The 19,450-nt window shown below is 32.7% G+C and overlaps 1 protein-coding gene across 2 annotated transcripts in view; it reads left to right on the top strand.

The window, feature by feature from the left end:
* Nucleotides 1-5,529: 5,529 nt before the first annotated feature.
* Nucleotides 5,530-19,450, top strand: part of LOC134695722 (transient-receptor-potential-like protein) — a 44,326-nt gene continuing 30,405 nt past the window's right edge. For both annotated transcript variants that reach the window (XM_063557108.1, XM_063557106.1), the window contains exons 1-2: nucleotides 5,530-5,609; nucleotides 14,195-15,184. In XM_063557108.1, the coding sequence (XP_063413178.1) occupies nucleotides 14,216-15,184 (969 nt within the window). In that variant the 5' untranslated portion in view covers nucleotides 5,530-5,609; nucleotides 14,195-14,215. The remainder of the gene's footprint in view (nucleotides 5,610-14,194; nucleotides 15,185-19,450) is intronic.

The following is a 19,450-nucleotide window of genomic DNA, read 5'->3' as shown; positions in this document are numbered from 1 at the left end:
GCAATTCTAATTATGAATACGGTATATGTTCGGGAATGTGATTCCACGAAATACGGAGACAGTACACAGCACTTCCAATAGCGATCTGAGAGATGAAACTCGATATATTTTTTGGGATACCGATTTTATATCCTGAGCTTATTTTAAAATCTAGAAAAACATGTCTCTTTTATTATGGTTGGCGGAGATGCAGAAATGATGATTTACAACAAAACTTGTTACGAAAAACAAATATGACGGACAAGAATATTTCGGCAACTTCTATCTAAATATTCATAAGGAAAAGTAATATCGGGTCAGTGACTGTATATGTCATAGAAATATACAGTCAACGCATTTTGACTGCTCAAATAGACCGAGTGCAGTATAAAATCCAATAACAAACTAGTAAAAAATCTAAGACAATGTGTGACATTCTTGTCCCGCTTGTGTCTTCGTCAAATTGTCTAACTTTAAAAACTTAGTACATTATGTGTTTTGTTGGAAACTTGACACTTATTTTTCATTTCAAAAGATTATTTTCAAGAAAAATATTTAGATATCATTTATTTTAAGAAAAGTAGTTCATATGTTAATTCAGAATCGGTGCTCTTCCATTACATTAAAAATTGAAAATGCTAGATACTCATAAAATCGAATTGTACAGCTTATAAAATTGAGGATGAGCGTCATTTTTTAACCGAATGCTCACTTCATAATATTAAATAAACTCATCATAGATACCAGGACTGATTTTTATGTATACGCCAGACGCGTGTTTCGTCTACAAAAGACTCATCAGTGACGCTCGAATCCAAAAAAGTTAAAAAGGCCAAATAAAGTACGAAGTTGAAGAGCATTGAGGACCAACATTCCTAAAAGTTTTAGAGGGAGGAACTCATTCACCATATTTCTAGCACATTTAAGAACTTTGAAAAGTTATGTTGATACTGACTGTTTTTGATATCATTGTGTTAGTTGTTTTTTTCTATTTTGTCTTGGCTCCGATTGTGACTGAGGCTTATAGTGCTATAAAGATAATTATATCATATTAGTATTGTAATGTCTTATAATGTTGACCAAGTCATTAGACCACCGCTTCGAAAAAGATGGGGTTTACTGTTTTACCTCTGTCTGTCCGTCCGTTCAACCATCCATCCACCCGTCCGTCCGTCCGTCCCATAAATATTTTCGTTGCATCTTTTTCATGAAATACATTACAAGGATTTCTGAAAGGTTTATTGAAGTTGGCTATGTCGTGTGATGCGTTTTCAAATTCAATTAATACTTATACATGACAACCAAGTTGAAAATTTTCGTCACATTTTTCTCAGGAACTACAATACAATGATTTCTGAAATTTGGTTTCAAGGTTTATATTATTCAGTTATACTGTGTGATGCTTTTTTCGGATTCGCAACTCAAAAATTCCTGTATACCTAAATGTCTGGATGGGGGTACCATCAATGTTTGCTCTTGATTTTTATGGTCTTTAAAGATCCTTTAATTTGGAAAATGAAATATTCTTTTCTGTTATATGTATATACAGATTTCGAATTGAGTATATAGAAATTATTCGAACTACCTTATCCTTATGTTATATATACGGACAGACAAATTTTATTTTACCCTAATTCCCTGATACTTTACTTGTTAAGTGTCGGACTTATGGGTTGTCGGAGTATTGGGTTGTCGGACTAATGGGTTGTCGGAGCAATGGGCTGTCGGACTAATGGGTTGTCGGAGCAATGGGCTGTCGGACTAATGGGCTGTCGGAATAATGGCGTGTAACCAGATATGTGTCATGTGTCGTCTGTTAGAAGGTTGTCTCATTGTATTGCAATCAGTGGCGGATCCAGGGGAGGGGGGGGGGGGTTCCGGGGGTTGTAACCCCCCTTTTTTTTTGACGATCAATGCATTTGAATGTGGACATATAGTTGGACCCCCTCCTTTGTACTGGGTTGTGAACCCCCCCCCCCTTTTTTTAAATGGCTGGATCCGCCCCTGATTGCAATCATTCAGTATATCAATTTTTATATTCATTACTTATTTTTGTTTAATAAATCATTCCAATTCATTGTTTCACGGCTAACGAATGTGTCTATTTGCGATCTTCCCAACTCAAAATTGAAACTCTCTAACATATGAAGTGCATTTTTTCAATATTTCGAAACGGTAGCAGAAAATTTATGCTTGAAACACATCTTCAAGCTAAACTATAAATTGTACTATAAAACCGTTATTGCACGAATATCTGCTGATATATTCCCCCATAGATCAAACAATGTCCTCTCCCAAGTTCGGGCATTATTGAAATCTTTTCGGGACAGTATTCACTAATTTGCATCCAATATTAGTTGTATATTGGTAGGTATTGAATTAATGTTATTATGTATGAGAGAGACGAAATATATCAAAGCGATATTTAAGCTTATAAATCGACAATAACAAACTGACAATGTCATCCTGTCTAAAAACTAAAAACGACAACTAGACAAACAACATACTTAAAACACAACATAGAAAACTTAACAAAACGAACTCTACCAAAAACTGGGTGGTAAGAAACTCGGAACAGACAAAAGACCACTTTCGAGTTCATCCGTCACCGGCAAAAACTCGTCAATTATGCACGCCTTTATGACGTCATTTACCAGATAGAGGGGGTCTCCTGTATCCCTACACTATTTACGTTCATCAAGCGTCTTAGTGATCGTCTTTGTTCAGGATAAACTAGAAATAATGGTTGCTCTGTAGGTACTTACTGACAATTCCCTAATGATAGCAGTGTTGATTGTCAATTTTGAGAATTCAATTTGCCGAATAATTGGTACAATATAGAATTATAGTTTTCCAACCACTCGCTCAATATTGGAAGGGACGTGACGACGCCCCTAAACGCACAAATGACGGTGATAAAGGCGCGTATAATTGACGATTTTTTTCCGGTGACAGATGAACTCGAAAGTGGTCTATTTGAACATATCCGTCGTCAGCTGTGTACCAGATGTTCATCACGGTCAAACAGCTCGTCATGGTGTTCAAACAAATTTATTCCGAAGTGATAGTTTCAACGTCACCACTTAGAACGTCCAATAACTTCCTTGTACGCATCAAATCTCTATCAAGAAAATCTTTATTGGAAATGCAAGCTCTGAAATATCGTATCAACTGTGAGATATATACTCCATGTGCATACATCTGCATATAATAACACTATAGTAGGATGTTTGCATAGCATATTGTGATTTCCTTGCTTCGATTTCATCATCAGCTTTTTCGTTTTACAGATATTTATATTTATCTGAAACATGAGCTATCTATAGCAATATAAAGTTGGTTCTCATAGAATGCAAGCTGTGGCTGTTTCAGCTGTTTTTGCAAAACACTGAATGAAAAAAACGAACATAATTTTAATCGTAAATGTGGTAGATGACAACAAATATATCAAGATCGATTGATTGATGTCTGCTTAAAGTCCACTGCTAAATAGTCTGTGCTTGTTCAGAAAAATGAAAGATATTGAGGGGTATACGAAGGCCATGATAATAGAATGACTACCCTGTCCATAAAATTTGAAGCTAGGAAATTTTTGTCTTACCTCTTAGATATATTGTATCTAAAAGCACGTTCGTAAGTTGCTATAATAACAACTATACTTATATGTAAATAACAACTGATACTGGAGAAGAGTCATCATGGGTAAAAATTATCCAAAAATGTATGCTCTCCTTCAGTCTCCTGTAATATGTCCACCCACATATTATCTTTAAAAAGGACAGGACTATCTACTTGCAGGCAATGACTGATGCAAACACAGAATTCGAAGTTCTAGGAAAGAATAAAATTGAAATATTCTAAACACCGCAATTTATAGTTTTTATGTCAATGATTTTTGTGTTTTATTAAAACATTAAAATTAGATTTCAACAATCATGCTAAAATCCATTACATAACTGTATATCAAAAGTTGTCCTAATTACATTTGACCTTAACAAACAGAAGGCATGTTTTGCTACTAATTTTCTTATTTTTCCATATTTATCAGCCATTTTGTTATTCACCTTTATTGTTTGTATGTAGTGCAATATACCTTAAAGTGTAAAACCATTGTTATCTTTACATACATAGAATTATCAGTGTTACATAGATATATCAATACATACAATGGTTCCCAGGTGATAATTCAAATCAGTATTGTATGCAATAAAAGACTATATCCTTAATTGGCGTTTCTATAACAATAGGTAATTAGAAGTGTTGCTTATTATGGTAGGTTTTCCAAACAAGAATATTTCCTTTAACGAGTATACGTTTTACAAATTGTGACTTGGATGGTGAGTTGTCTAATTGGCACTCATACCATAGCTTCTTATATCTATATATGGTCAATATCTTTATCACCAATATTTTTATTCTCATAATCATTGCAGATACTTAGGTGCAGAGAGAGAGCAAAATATGTACATGACGAAGCAGATGCAAATTCAGATTCAATCATTTATTAGACCTACCGCCTGTACAACATAAACATTCGTATACATACATAAAACAAAGCTTACATTAAAACTAGGAGTAACATATCATTAGCTTGAATAAAGTAATCATATACATGCGCCATGCATTCTATTCATATACATGCGCCATGCATTCTATACATATACATGCGCCATGCATTCTATACATATACATGCGCCATGCATTTTATACATATACATGCGCCATGCATTCTATACATATAAATGCGCCATGCATTCTATACATATACATGCGCCATGCATTCTATACATATACATGCGCCATGCATTCTATAAAGAATAATGAGAGACTATTATTATATCCATTTTTTTACAAAATTTAAAAACTTTTTACAAATGACTATACGGTATTGGATTTTGCTAATATTTGAAGGCCGTACGGTAGCCTAAAGTTGTTAATTTCTTCGATTAGATGTCTTGTGGAGAGATATCTCATTTGCTATCATATCACATTTCCAATGTTCAACGATAATCTATACTAGAAAGAAAGAATAACTAAATTGACCAAATTAAAGAATAACAAAACACCTGTTGGTGCTAAATACTCTTCACAGAGGAGGACAAAGTGTTGACACCATTTGTTACCGAAACTCTTTTGGAGGGCGAGTAGCAATCGTAAACAAAAAATAGCTTACAATGACATACACGGTATCATTTTTTTTTGGCATCAGATGTACATATCGACAATCATTGTCTCTTCAGTGATGCTTGTGGCCAAAACAATTAAAAATCAGAGCTTTGCATAATCGAGACGCATTCTTTAATTTTAACACCAAATTTTAATAACATGATACAACCATACATAGAACTTCCCTATTCCCAATTGTTTATAGATATAATACACTTCAAATGAAAATACTTGTACACGTATTGGTTAAAGCAATATCATTAATTATATATATCTATACATTAGTTTATCTGTGATAACTCTTAAACAATTCTATTTGACGTAAAGCACAGGTAAGTCTAACAGTTATAGACATAATGTATTGAAATGCAACAGATATTGATCAGCAGGTAAGGATATCAGATGTTATACCACACCCGGCAGGTAAAATATCAGATGTTATACCACACCCGGCAGGTATGAAGGTAGGCTATCATTATTCTTATATCATATTGCTTTTAATAAGTTTACTTTTAATGAAAATTATAAGTAAAAGAATTTCTACGTTCACATTATCAAAACAGATCTACATGGAATTTCTACTTGATAGTTTTCTGATAACTATATAAAAAAAAAGTAAGTTTTTTTTCTTTACAATTATATTTTTATAAATATATATAATACCGGTATAACTTATTAGAAAACAAAGGTTGCAATTTCTTCAGTTAAGTTGATATGTTTATGGTTTTGGTCTTCTATAAAAGGTATTTTTAGTTTTTATGCTCATAAGCATTTTTTGTTATTCATTTTTGGCTTGTTCACTTTTTACTCATATCATTCCGAGAAGGGTTATTCTAGAAGCAGGTTTCGTGTCCACTGAATTATGGATCATTTTACTCATATTGCGTGTGTATGTGTGCGTGTAAGGTATTTCAACCAAGTAGGAGGTTTAACTAGCTATAAACCCGGTTTAATACACCATGTTCTACATAAGGAAGCGTTTACAAAGTCAAAAATATGACAGTTGTTTTCCAAGTCATTGGATGTATTTGAGCTTTTGATTTTGCCATTTTATAAGGAACTTTCCGTTTAGAAATTTTGGTTTCTTTTTCATTCTACTTTTTTCTTATTTATATTCTAAACAAATAGAAAATAATAGTGATAATGATAAGAAGAAGATATAAATGAAAATGTCAATAATATATTCAAGTAAAAGACCTATTGCTAATGGGATAATACGAGTGACCATGGTATCAATTTGTCGAAAACTTTTGGAGTCTTTTTTTGGCATTAGGGCTTATCTATCTTGTTTATCTGAAAAAAAAACTGATAAACAAATCTACATCAATATTTGAAATGAAATATTGGAGATAGCTATTAAAAAAATAATAATATGTGTAAGAAAAACAACCTACCTAATTGGGAAACCATACTGCATGGTTTTAAAAGAAAAGAACATAGAGTTTTACAATATTTACAGTTGGGATCAGGCAGTATCGCAATATAACAGTTTCAGTTAGAGGCTGTTATCCTTAAATTCCGGACTAGAAACAATCTTAGAGAACAATGAATCCACTGGATTAACTTTTTCATATATTAACTGAGCTGTTTAAATTCTCTACATTGTACATAGTTTTCACCAATGTGTAGTGTACTCTTGTAACAAACCTTATCTTGCTCAAAATCAAACGTCCACTTCCGCATGGTGAGTTTGCAGCAGACGTAAGAGATACATAAAACAATAACATTTTATAATGATATGTCATTGAAATAACAAATCGGGGAGGATTGAGAACTCACAAAAATGTCTAATCCCGTCGCATTTTTGCGCCTGTCCGGAGCCTCAGGCCTTTGTCACTCATGTACGATATTTAATTTAATGTTTTTTTTATATATGTTTTGTGGTTTATCATGACGTCCATTTTCACTCAAATAGTGCACATTTTAAGTTATATGGTTCGATACTGACCTTGCTGTTTTCTGCTCTGTGATCGAGTTGTTGTCTCTTTGTCACATTCCCCGTTTTCATTCTTAATTTCATCAGTATTTGATTACAAATATAGATATTATTTACATGTATTTTACCTGTACATTGGAGGACTGTCCCAAATAAAAACATGAAATGTGATATAATTACCAATGAGAAAACTCCACCGGAGTTCAAACAATGTAGAATTCAGCAACTATAGCTCACCAAATTGCCGACTTCATAATGTAGCCCAAATATTGACTTGCTATTTGCCCGAACGTTACACCAAATAGAGCTCAATTAGCAAAACAGTTTATGTCGAATACGAATTAGATTTGTAAAACATAACTAAAAAGTCGTTTTGATATACATGATTTAGCAATGGATGTGAGTAACTACGGTATAATTTATTGCTTTAACCCAAAGATGACCTATATGGAATCATAAACCTTATTTCCAATGGGGTCATTATGTTATGCGCGATAATTATAATCAATAATTTGGCAATGAAAAACTAGGATCTTTGAATCACATACAGCTTAGACTATGTTTTCTTTATTGACACCAGGAGCCTCTAATTCAGTGATTGTCGTTTGTTTATGTTTAACATATTTGTTTTCCGTTCACTTTTTTTACATAAATAAGGCCGTTAGTTTTCTAGTTTGAAATGCTTTACATTGTCATTTCGGGGCCATCTATAGCTGACTATGCGGTATGGGCTTTGCAAATTGTTAGAAACCGTACGGTGACCTATAGTTGTTAATTTCCGTGTCCTTCTCTTGTAGAGAGTTGTCTCTTTGGCAATCATACCACATCTTCTTTTTTTATATGTCTGTATATTTATACATAGTTTTTATCTAAATCCTTTATGGAGTCGTTCTGGATTATTTAATTACTAGACTTATGATTTTCAAATAAACCTCGTTTTGAAGAGATTACATATTATTGACTTTTGTATAAACATCTTTGTTTGAATAGAGGAGCATTCCAGTGAAACCTATTTGTAATTATAATTTTTTTTATATTTTGATTTTTATAAAAAAAAAAATTGCTCACTTTGGTTATGGGAAGAAATGCAGTTTTCAAAAAATGCAAAATCATGGGCATATGTGAGGGTCTGCATGAGGTTATGTGAGGGTCTGCGTGAGGTTCATAGAATAGAAAAGAAACCACCAAGACCACGAAAAAACGGGTAAATAAACAAATAAAGAAACGAGAAAATCGACCGACCTTAACAATAAGGAATAAAGATTAATGGGTGAAAACAAAGAAAACAATTAATAAAGGATGAAATAAAAAAAAGTGAAAAATGTCTATGAACATTTTTAGAAATCAGAATTGAAAACATCACATCTCGGTGCAGACATCAGATTTAACAAAATATTCACAATGTTAAAAATCAATCACAACTGCCACGCCCAAACCATTATAGGACACAATAACAAAAACCTTTTTGATAATTTTGCAGTGAAGACAATAAAAATTAAAATTGACATGCGTAGGAACTATTTTGTTTCAAAATATGTTTTATTTTCTAGTATGTTCTCTCTGACCGGGCCCGGGTAGTTCTATACATTCAAAATATTAAAATACATAGAAGAAGCCAATAAAACAATACAAAAAGAAAATCGATGACATATTTGCTAACAATTCAACCTACTCGTGATAAAATAATGGTATATGTGTTTACCAGCTGAGGGTTGTATGAAAAAAAGCACAACCATTGGACAAGTACATAATAGTCATTATCGCCATCAGCTTTTTAGACAATTGCATAGGTGAGGCTCCGGATAAGGGTTCCTTCATTTTTTTTTTTATCTCTTTAAATATTTCAGACTCCCCCACTCTTTTGTATTCTTTATATGCTTAGATATAGAAAGATGTGGTGTGATAGCCCATTTTTCTCTATTAGCTTTGAGCTCCTTATTATTCTCTATTCTGTAATATTTGGTCAATTTTTCTCCATTCTTTATACTTCGTTGTTCTCTTTTCTGTAACCCCCCATGCACACCCTCATAGGTTTATAGCCTAAATATTGGACAATGCTGTTGCAAAGATCAGTATGGATAATGACGTATAATTATTCACTATTTATCACCTCAAACACTATATACAGCTACTATCTAGTATATTTTCCGATTTAATATAAATAATAGATCCAGTAAAGGTAAATGATCCTTAATTATCTGTCTCCGTTTGATTTTCTTTTTACAGGTACTTCTCTTCTCACCTTTCTAAAGGCATTGTTTTTTTTCATATAACTACGGCCTTCAACACGGAGCCTTACCTGACTCCCACCAAACAGTCAGATAAAGAGGGCACACAAAAATGACTAGCCTAGTGTAAACCCACTCAAACAGAAAAACCAACAGCCTTGTCTATATAAAAAACGAGAGACGAGAAATAATTATATGAATCACACAAATAAAAGACAACCACTGAACAACAGGTTCCTGGCATAAATGAATTCATGAACAAAATGAATTGTGAGGTTAGCGTCAACTAGACAGCAACCCAACGATACAAAAATAATCAACAGACATAGAGAGGCCTTTATATCAACAACAAACAGGTACCAACCAAGCTCTCAATCGTTCAGCGTCTAAACATGTTGGATTGTTATACTTTCCCGTAACATCATCATATCTACGCCGACATCATTGTTAAATTAGATTAGAAACCAACACGTGATAAAAAAAAAAAACCGCTGACACGCCTAAAATTTGTACCCAATTGGAGAAACGATTATTTACATATATATATAATTACATTAGATGTAAGTTTCATTATAATACGTTATTCTGATTGGCTAACATGTTATTCCGTAAACAATTGCATCAGACAATAACATTTATCATGCATGATGACACGAGGTCCCACAAAAAAGTGCACAGGTGAATTAAATAAAACTGGATAAAAATCGTGTTTTCATGATTTTAGCTAAACAAATGTAATTATAAGTATTGAATACTTCTTTTTGAAACTTTATAGGGTTGTAAAAGCGTTGACCGTGCGTACATTTTTAGAATGAAGCGCTTCCGGGCTTCATACAAAATGTACTTCGGTCAACGCTTTTACCACCCAATAAATTTACAAAAAGAAGCATTCAATTCTTAAATGTTATGGAGGTTTTATACTTTTCCTAGCAAGCAAATGTATCTGCCCAAAGCTGGAAGCAAATTAAACACAGTGATGCAACCCGGCTTGCATTTTAGAGTCAAGAACTAGTGCTCACTAGTTATCATCCTAGAAGATTATAAAGTTGTTAAAAGCATACTTCCACGCACTGAAGTCGTGACTTTTATCTTAAGAAAAGTATGATCCTATTTGATAAGAATATATGTCAGTATTCAGGTATACCAGATGCAATTAATTTGCTCAGCTGATTCTTTTTTAATCTTCAGTCAATGGTCGATATTTCTAAAATTCAGAAAAATGTTAGCTGCTTCAAGAAATACAGCTATGATTCGGAAAGTTGATTAGAACAAGGAACATTATAAGTTGTAATTGATTTTTGAAATCTATTAAAACCGTTGATTATTAACTTGGCTTTTCTTCTCGGGTATACATTGTTTACAAATTAACCTAGCTGTTTTGATTTTACTCAATGAAGTTATCAGATTTGATGCTCTGATTTTCACTTTCATAAAGAAAAAGAGGTGAGGGTTTTACCAATAAAAAGGCAATACATCGAAACAAAAGTACAAGACAATTAGAGGACTAATATACGATCTTTTACAGTAAACAGATGGAAAAACGTCATTCTCTATTAAACTGTCCAAGTCTAGAGACTATTTTGTGTATTGTGGTTCATTTGACATTAAAAAAGAAATATCAGTTAAGAATCGATTCCTGTGATAAAACTGCTAATATCTGTTGTTAAATTAAAACAATTTGATTTATTCGAAAATACACTTTATATAGGTCCCTGAATTTATTTATGGTTTGAAGCTATTTTATGAATTAGAGTTATTTATTTAACAGAAATTGTTTTTGTAAGGCCTGTCTTCAAATTAGGTCCGAAGGGTCCAAAATACGACTTTTTTTATTGAACAATCGTTGTTCATCTACCTTAATGTCTTCTGCTGTATATAAATCTGAAGCTGTTGTGAGGTAACTTAAATTTTGTTGTTTGTACAAATATTTAAAAACAACGTCACATTGTGCACAAACTTTTTTTTATATATAATTCTACTAGGTAAACACAAGTTTGAATAGCAAGAAAAGCGAAAATTATAATTTTTCCCCCCAATCCTTCTTTTTCATGCAATATCATTGTAGTAAAGGCCACTTTCAATATTTTCTGTACAATGTTATTATGAAGACTTTATGTTTCTCCTTTTTATAGAATATAAACACTTTTTATAAAAGACTTTTTTCTGCCGTACCTTTTGAACAACTAAAAAAAGAAGCGAAAATAACGTGTATTTTTTTTAATCCTCCTTTTTATGGAATGTAAATGTTATGTAAAGGCGATTTTTAGTCGTGATTAAGTGGTATTGATTTGTGCGTGATCTATCAAATGTCAGATATTATATCCGAGAAAGGTTTAATTAGAATTTCACAGAAATGTAAGGTGATTTAGTTGACATTTGTATTCCAGCTAACTATGAAACCTTGGAGTGAATAGGCGATGGTTCGAAGTCTACATTCCAGATATATTATGAAGAAAAATATTTCCATTTACTAGTATAGCTTTTATTTTAGTTGGATTTTTGAAACTTTTCAAAACGAAATTTACCAAAGTTATAAATGTATCGCTTCATAGTTACACTTTAAAACTCTTGAAAATGATTGGAAAACGGACGCAACATGCTCGGTAAGTTCGACTTTTATTTCTGTTCAGAGAATACTAAATATTCTAAAAAAAAAATAACAGTCCAATTCAAAATGGTTAAATATTGTTTTTATTTGGAACTTTTATTATTAATGAACTGAAACATGAAAATGTATATATTGCTACCCAGTTATGCACATGAATAGTCTTTTTTCTTTGGCATTGCATAAGGTCAGTGTTTTTTTTTCTCTCAGACTGCTTATGACGTCTTTGCACAAAATCCACTGGACGTGTACTGATTGATAGTTTAGTCAGGAGACTTGATTTATATATAAATTGTTGCTTTGAAACAGTTAGATCGATACATTGCATCGTAGTCTTTTTGTTATAGTTGTTATAGTTGTGGACAGTTGTCTCATTGGAAACCACTCCTATATGTAAAATGTCTTATTTTTTATTTAATTTGGCACTTAACCATATTTCATATTCTTAAAATTATCTTAAAACTAAAAAAAACATCGGCCAGTCACAAGATGTTTTAGACAAAATAGGGTTTTTAATGCATTTAAGGGTTTCTAATGGTAAAAAAAAATCATTAATATAAGGGAGCTACCATTTGATTTTTAGGGGGGGGGGATTTTTTTTTAGTTTATCCTGACTTTTTTTACATAAATTGTCATCCTGACTTTTTTTTTTGCAAGTGTCTCATCCTGCCATTTTTTTACTCAAAACTCCTGTCCTGCCTATTTTTTTCAAATTCATCCTAGTCCCCCCCTAAAAATCAAATGGTAGCTCCCTAATTGAAATAGTACTTGACCTTTTTTATTGATTGATTCGAGCAATTTTATAATCTCAAGAAGAACTGAGTTTGAACTGGATACTATAAAGATCATAATTCATTATTTTCTAGAGGGCCCTGTGGTCATTTTCATTGCTATTCTATTGTTAAAAAATGTTGTAAAACATAACAATTTATTTTATTAGAAATTTTTGTATTGACAATATTACAAGTCTTTTATTACTATCATTTTTAGAAATTGATTTTGCATGCGTGTTTCCATACATAATAATATATTACAATGTAATTTTCAAAAGCATTACCACTATTAGACAACTATGCAAAGGAATAGAGTTTTTAAAAGGCTGATAACTGTCTTTCAAATATACCTTTTACATCTTTTTTGAGCTTTAATTTGGCACTTAACCATATTTCATATTCATAAAATTATCTTAAAACTAAAAAAACATCGGCCAGTCACAAGATGTTTTAGACAAAATAGGGTTTTTTAATGCATTTAAGGGTTTCAAATGGTAAAAAAAAATCATTAATATAAGGGAGCTACCATTTGATTTTTATGGGGGGGGATTTTTTTTTAGTTTATCCTGACTTTTTTTACATAAATTGTCATCCTGACTTTTTTTTTTGCAAGTGTCTCATCCTGCCATTTTTTTTACTCAAAACTCCTGTCCTGCCTATTTTTTCAAATTCATCCTAGTCCCCCCCCTAAAAATCAAATGGTAGCTCCCTAATTGAAATAGTACTTGACCTTTTTTATTGATTGATTCGAGCAATTTTATAATCTCAAGAAGAACTGAGTTTGAACTGGATACTATAAAGATCATAATTCATTATTTTCTAGAGGGCCCTGTGGTCATTTTCATTGCTATTCTATTGTTAAAAAATGTTGTAAAACATAACATTTATTTTATTAGAAATTTTTGTATTGACAATATTACAAGTCTTTTATTACTATCATTTTTAGAAATTGATTTTGCATGCGTGTTTCCATACATAATAATATATTACAATGTAATTTTCAAAAGCATTACCACTATTAGACAACTATGCAAAGGAATAGAGTTTTTAAAAGGCTGATAACTGTCTTTCAAATATACCTTTTACATCTTTTTTGGGTCTACAAGTTACAAATGAGATATGAAATTCCTAATAATATAAACGCATTGAGCTAGAATGATTGTGACATTTTGACTGAATGGGGATTCGCAAGGCGGTTAATGCACCTGTAATATGGAGACGCGTAACCTGTCGATGCAGGCGAGCTTGCAACTGTCTGGGTTTGAAGACTTTTTTTACTTTTTCCCCCATGTTTATGAAAAGATGAAGTGATATCGTTGAAACTTGCTGCAAACGTTTTAATTTAAAAGAGATGTTTGCAACAACTGATTACCTGATAGTTTTCGTTCGTAACAACGTTTGAAATGATTTTTTTATTTATTTTCTTAGTTTTGTATGAATATAACCACGCATTGAAACATTGATCTGGGATTTATTTAAGAAAAATGTGTTTTTTTTATTTTTACAGTGAGACTGAGCTATCATCAAAATGAGCATCAAAACAATATCAGAGAGGATGTCATCCCAGTATTCACAGCGTTCACTTCGTATTCGTCCAATCAAAATGCCACTAGAGCCTTTAAAGGTATCCCATAGGTCAAATACAAATGAACGAATTTTCCTGGAGGCAGTCGAAAGGGGAGATAAACACACTGTTGTACGTTGTTTACATGAACCAAATCCCGTTAACGTTAACTGTACAAATATGCTTGGAAGATCGGCAATTCAAATTGCTGTTGACAACGAAAATGTTGAAATCGTAGAAATATTGCTTCAACAGGATGGGGTTGAAATTGGAGATGCCTTGTTATACGCCATTAGAGAAGGCGTTTACAAGATTGTGGAGATGCTAATTGACCATCCGTCAATCAAATCTAACATGCTAGGTTCCGAGTGGTCCAAAATGAAAAATAACGGACAAGGTGAAGAGAGTTCCGATTACTCATCTGATATTTCTCCAGTAATGTTGGCAGCGCACTGTAATCAGTTTGAAATTCTACAGCTACTTTTGCTAAGAGGGGCAGATATTAATCCCCCACATCAGTTATCATGTTCATGCAAAACCTGTCAAGAACAGGTTCACAAAGACAGTCTACGTCATTCTTTATTTCGTATTAACACTTTCCGAGCCTTGGCGAGTCCAGCCTGGATTTCATTGACGAGTGCCGATCCTATTTTGACCGCATTCAAATTATCACATACGTTAGAAAAACTAGCCCTCCGTGAGAACGAATTCAAGGATACTTATATGGAACTCCGTGACCAATGTCGACGATATTCATGTGATTTGCTGGACCAATGTCGGAGTAGTGAGGAAGTAATAGCTGTCTTAAACAAAGAATGTGATCCGTCGGATGAGGATTTTTCCGGCTTCGGTGCAGCACTTGAACGGAATCCAAATGAAGATAAACTGACTTTATCAAGACTGAAACTTGCCTTAAAATATGAGCAAAAGCAGGTAATATAGACAAATATTTGTATATGTAATAACCCATCCTACCTTTTCATGATACATTTTCAGTGCCTTTTTTGCTTTAATTGCAAGTTGATTGTTGAACAACCATACATTTCTCCAACACTTTTAAAAAGTACGCTTAGGGGAGACAACTCAATTCTATTTTATATGTCTAAACCAAACGGGAGCACATCAAAAAGGTAATACGGATCAGATTCGTACCATATCCTAGACAACTTTTGTCCGTTTCTTTAGAGAAATTTGGTTTCTGCAATTCTATATAATTCTGTCTTTCGAGATGTGTGTATTTTGGATTCTGAAGCTTATAACTTTGGTGTATAACTAGTTCTGTTTTTTAATGTGTTTTTTGTAATATCATTGCACAATGTTAAAAAAAATGATGACCTAAGCATAAGCCTGTAAAGTAATTTTATTAATTTCATTAGAAAAAATAAGTAATGCTATTTCAAAAGCTGCTTGTGCAGATTTCGCCCTCTTTCACATATGATATTAACAACTTATAACTCACAATAGCGCTGTGTGTCGCATAGGGAGCGAACGGTTCCAGTTCACATTCCTAGAACGTTTATGTTTAGTTCTTTCGAGGATATATTTTTGGCCTGTGTCTCAATAAATCGAAATGACACACCTGTCTAAATATTATATTGGTCTCTTTATTTAAACGTTTTGTTCTGTGAAAGAGCTATCTCTTTGGTTTAATGAAAATGATTGATATTGTGATTTCATTTCATACAATACATATCTACTTATGGTCGGATCTGCTGTATGTTGTATATATGCAGAGAAGCTATTTATGTTGATGCCAAACTGGTCGTACCGCATATTTTAATGGTTGAATTTTTTTTATTCCTTTTCCAATATTCTTAGTCTTTATATTTTACGATTTTTTTATCTTTTTTTGACGGGTATAGATTGTTGGCCTGTCGCTCAATCAATCACTGTGACATGTGGCATACCAGCCTCATATTATATTCGTCTCTATATTTCTACGTTTTATTTGTAAAAGGGCAGTTATTGGTTTAATGTTTATGATTGGTAAAGTATTTGAAGTTAACAAAATACCTCGTGCAATTTGTTTTGTGAAAGGATCTGCAATATGTCATCTATGCAGAGAAACATACCTGCAAATGTTTGCACCTATCTTAAGTCAGGAATCTGATTTACAGTAGTTGTCGTTTGTTTGTGTAGTTCAGGCATGTTTCTCGTTTTTATATAGATTAGACTGTTGGTTTTCCCGGTTTAATGGTTTTACATTACTAATTTTTGGGCCCTTTATAGCTTGCTGTTCGTTGTGAGCCAAGGCTCCGTGTTGAAGTCCGTACCTTGATCTATAATGGTTTACTTTTATAAATTGTTATTTGGATGGAGAGTTGTCTCATTGGCACTCATACCACATCTTCCTATATCTGTTTGTCCAGTATACAAATAATAATTTTGGTATTATCATTTAATTACATAAATCAGGTTTTCCTTTACTTAATATCGTTGTAATTTACATTTTATAACACGCACAAATGATTGTCTCCCTTACATATCGACAAATAACTCTGTAAACGTGGACGGATTTTATGTCATACTCCATATACCAATACTGATGTGCCTTTCGGTCTATGAAGATTATCGAAAGAAGATAGTCGACACATACCAAAACTTGTGAAGGCTATTTAGTGTGCCGAAATATTTGTCTTATGTGTAGTTTCAACTTTATATATATATAAAAGAAGATGTGGTATGATTGCCAATGAGACAACTCTCCACAAGAGACCAAAAATGACACAGAAATTAACAACTGTCCGTCTGAGTAACATCGCCAATTTTTGCACGGTGATCTGATATAGATAGTGTTTGAGGGTTGGTTGTTTTGTAAGACAACTCATATGATAGCTGTATTTTCTTTGAGATAGTTTAACGTTTAAGAAAACCGTAGACACAGATTTAGGACAAACATATGGGTTAGAAAATAATTTTTCAAAACAATTAAATTTGACGAAACATTTATAAAACTGAATACGGTATTGATTTAAAGCTATTTTATTATTTTTAAAGAAATTTTAAGCTTTCCATAATTCCTTTTATCTTCTGCAATATCTTTCTTATTCTGAAGCATTTTAATGTTTACCACATAAACGATATCAAAGGAAACCACAGAACATTGATTGCAGCTTAGAGCATTGTAAAAGAAATATAAATTCACGAGTATCACTTTTCAAATGTTGTTTTTCTTTATATATCTATGTTTTAATGCTACATTTTTTTTAGTTCTATCATTTGACATATGTTGCATGTTACAGGAGATTTTACTTGTTTTGTTTGATATGCCGACAAAACTCGAATACTCTTAACTGTTGGAAATTGATATAATCATTTTCAGCTCACCTGCCCCGAAGGCCGTCGTCCGTCGTCGTTAACTTTTACAAAAATATTCTCCTCTGAAACTACTAGGCCACATTAAATTAAACTTGGCCACAATCATCATTGGGGTATCTAGTTTAAAAAATGTGTCTGGTGACCCGGCCAACTAACCAAGATGGCCGCCATGGCTAAAAATAGAACATAGGGGTAAATTGAAGGTTTTGGCTTATAACTCATAAACCAAACATTTAGAGCAAATCTGACATAGGGGTTAAATTGTTTATCAGGTCAAGTTCTATCTGCCCTGAAATTTTCAGATGAATCGGACAACCTGTTGTTGAGTTGCTGCCCCTGAATTGGTAATTTTAAGGAAATTTTACTGTTTTTTGTTATTTTCTTGAATATTATTATAGATAGAGATAAACTATAGAAAGCAATAATGTTCAGCAAAGTAAGATTTACAAATAAGTCAACATGACCGAAATGGTCAGTTGACCCCTTTAGGAGTTATTGCCCTTTATAGTCAATTTTTAACCATTTTTCGTAAATCTTAGTAATCTTTGACAAAAATCATCTCCTCTGAAACTACTGGGCCAAATTAATCCAAACTTGGCCACTATAATCTTTGGGGTATCTAGTTTAAAAATGTGTCCTATGACCTGGCCATCCAACCAAGATGGCCGCCATGGCTAAAAATAGAACATAGGGGTAAAATGCAGTTTTTGGCTTATAACTCAAAAACCAATTTGAAAGCATTTAGAGCAATTCTGACATGGGGGTTAAATTGTTTATCAGGTGAAGATCTATCTGCCCTGAAATCTTCAGATGAATCGGACAACCCTTTGTTGTGTTGCTGCCCCTGAATTGGTAATTTTAAGGAAATTTTGTTGTTTTTGGTTATTATCTTTAATATTATTATAGATAGAGATGAACTGTAAACAGCAATAATGTTCAGCATAGTAAGATTTACAAATAAGACAACATGACCGAAATGGTCAACTGACCCCCTAAGAAGTTATTGTCATTTATAGTCAATTTTTAACAATTTTCATAAAATTTGAAAATTTTAATTAACATTTTCCACTGAAATTACTTGGCCAAGTTCATTATAGATAGAGATAATTGTAAGCAGCAAGAATGTTCAGTAAAGTAAGATTTACAAACACATCACCATCACCAAAACACAACTTTGTCATGAATCCATCTGTTTCTTTTTTTAATATTCACATAGACCAAGGTGAGCGACACGGACTCTTTAGAGCCTCTAGTTTATCATAAAAACGCACGTATCAAGATAATGCTGAACACTCACCCATTAGTACTACTTGGTAGCAAACGAAATAAATTGTGACATTTTCTCCTGAATTTCAATACCGGGCGTTTAAAATTCTTCTAGAAGAGGCATAAGGCAAATGTTTCTTTTAACCAATTTAATTAGTAGTTGTGTCACAGGTGATCAACTTAATTGGCAGAAGTTGCAATTTTAGGCCCCTTTTTGTCATATACTAGTAGCTCTCCAATCTCTCTGACAGTTGTTGTCCATTCGTTTTTTATGTGTTTTGTCATTTGATTTTGCCATGTGATAATGGACTTTCCAATTTGATTTTCCTCTGAGTTCAGTATTTTAGTGATTTTACTTTTCCCACTTGTTAATGTCTTGTACTAATACTGCCGAACGCATCTTCCCCGGGAAAGGCACAAGGCCAGTAGGTCGCATTTTAGATTGATATGAAATATCATTGATTTCCAGTTTTTCCTGTCGATTAATTTTAAAATGTTGATTTACTGGTAATACAAAGGTTTCTTATTCCCAGGCATAGATTGCCTTATCCTTATTTGACATACAATTTCGATTTTTTTTTTTTTAATGCTCGTCGTCTTTGTATTGGAATAAAG

The sequence above is a fragment of the Mytilus trossulus genome, chromosome 14 (genome assembly GCF_036588685.1).
Source record: "Mytilus trossulus isolate FHL-02 chromosome 14, PNRI_Mtr1.1.1.hap1, whole genome shotgun sequence".
Lineage (NCBI taxonomy): Eukaryota > Metazoa > Mollusca > Bivalvia > Mytilida > Mytilidae > Mytilus > Mytilus trossulus.
The sequence above is the reverse complement of the archived record's forward strand: the minus strand, read 5'-3'. Positions and strand labels throughout refer to the sequence as shown.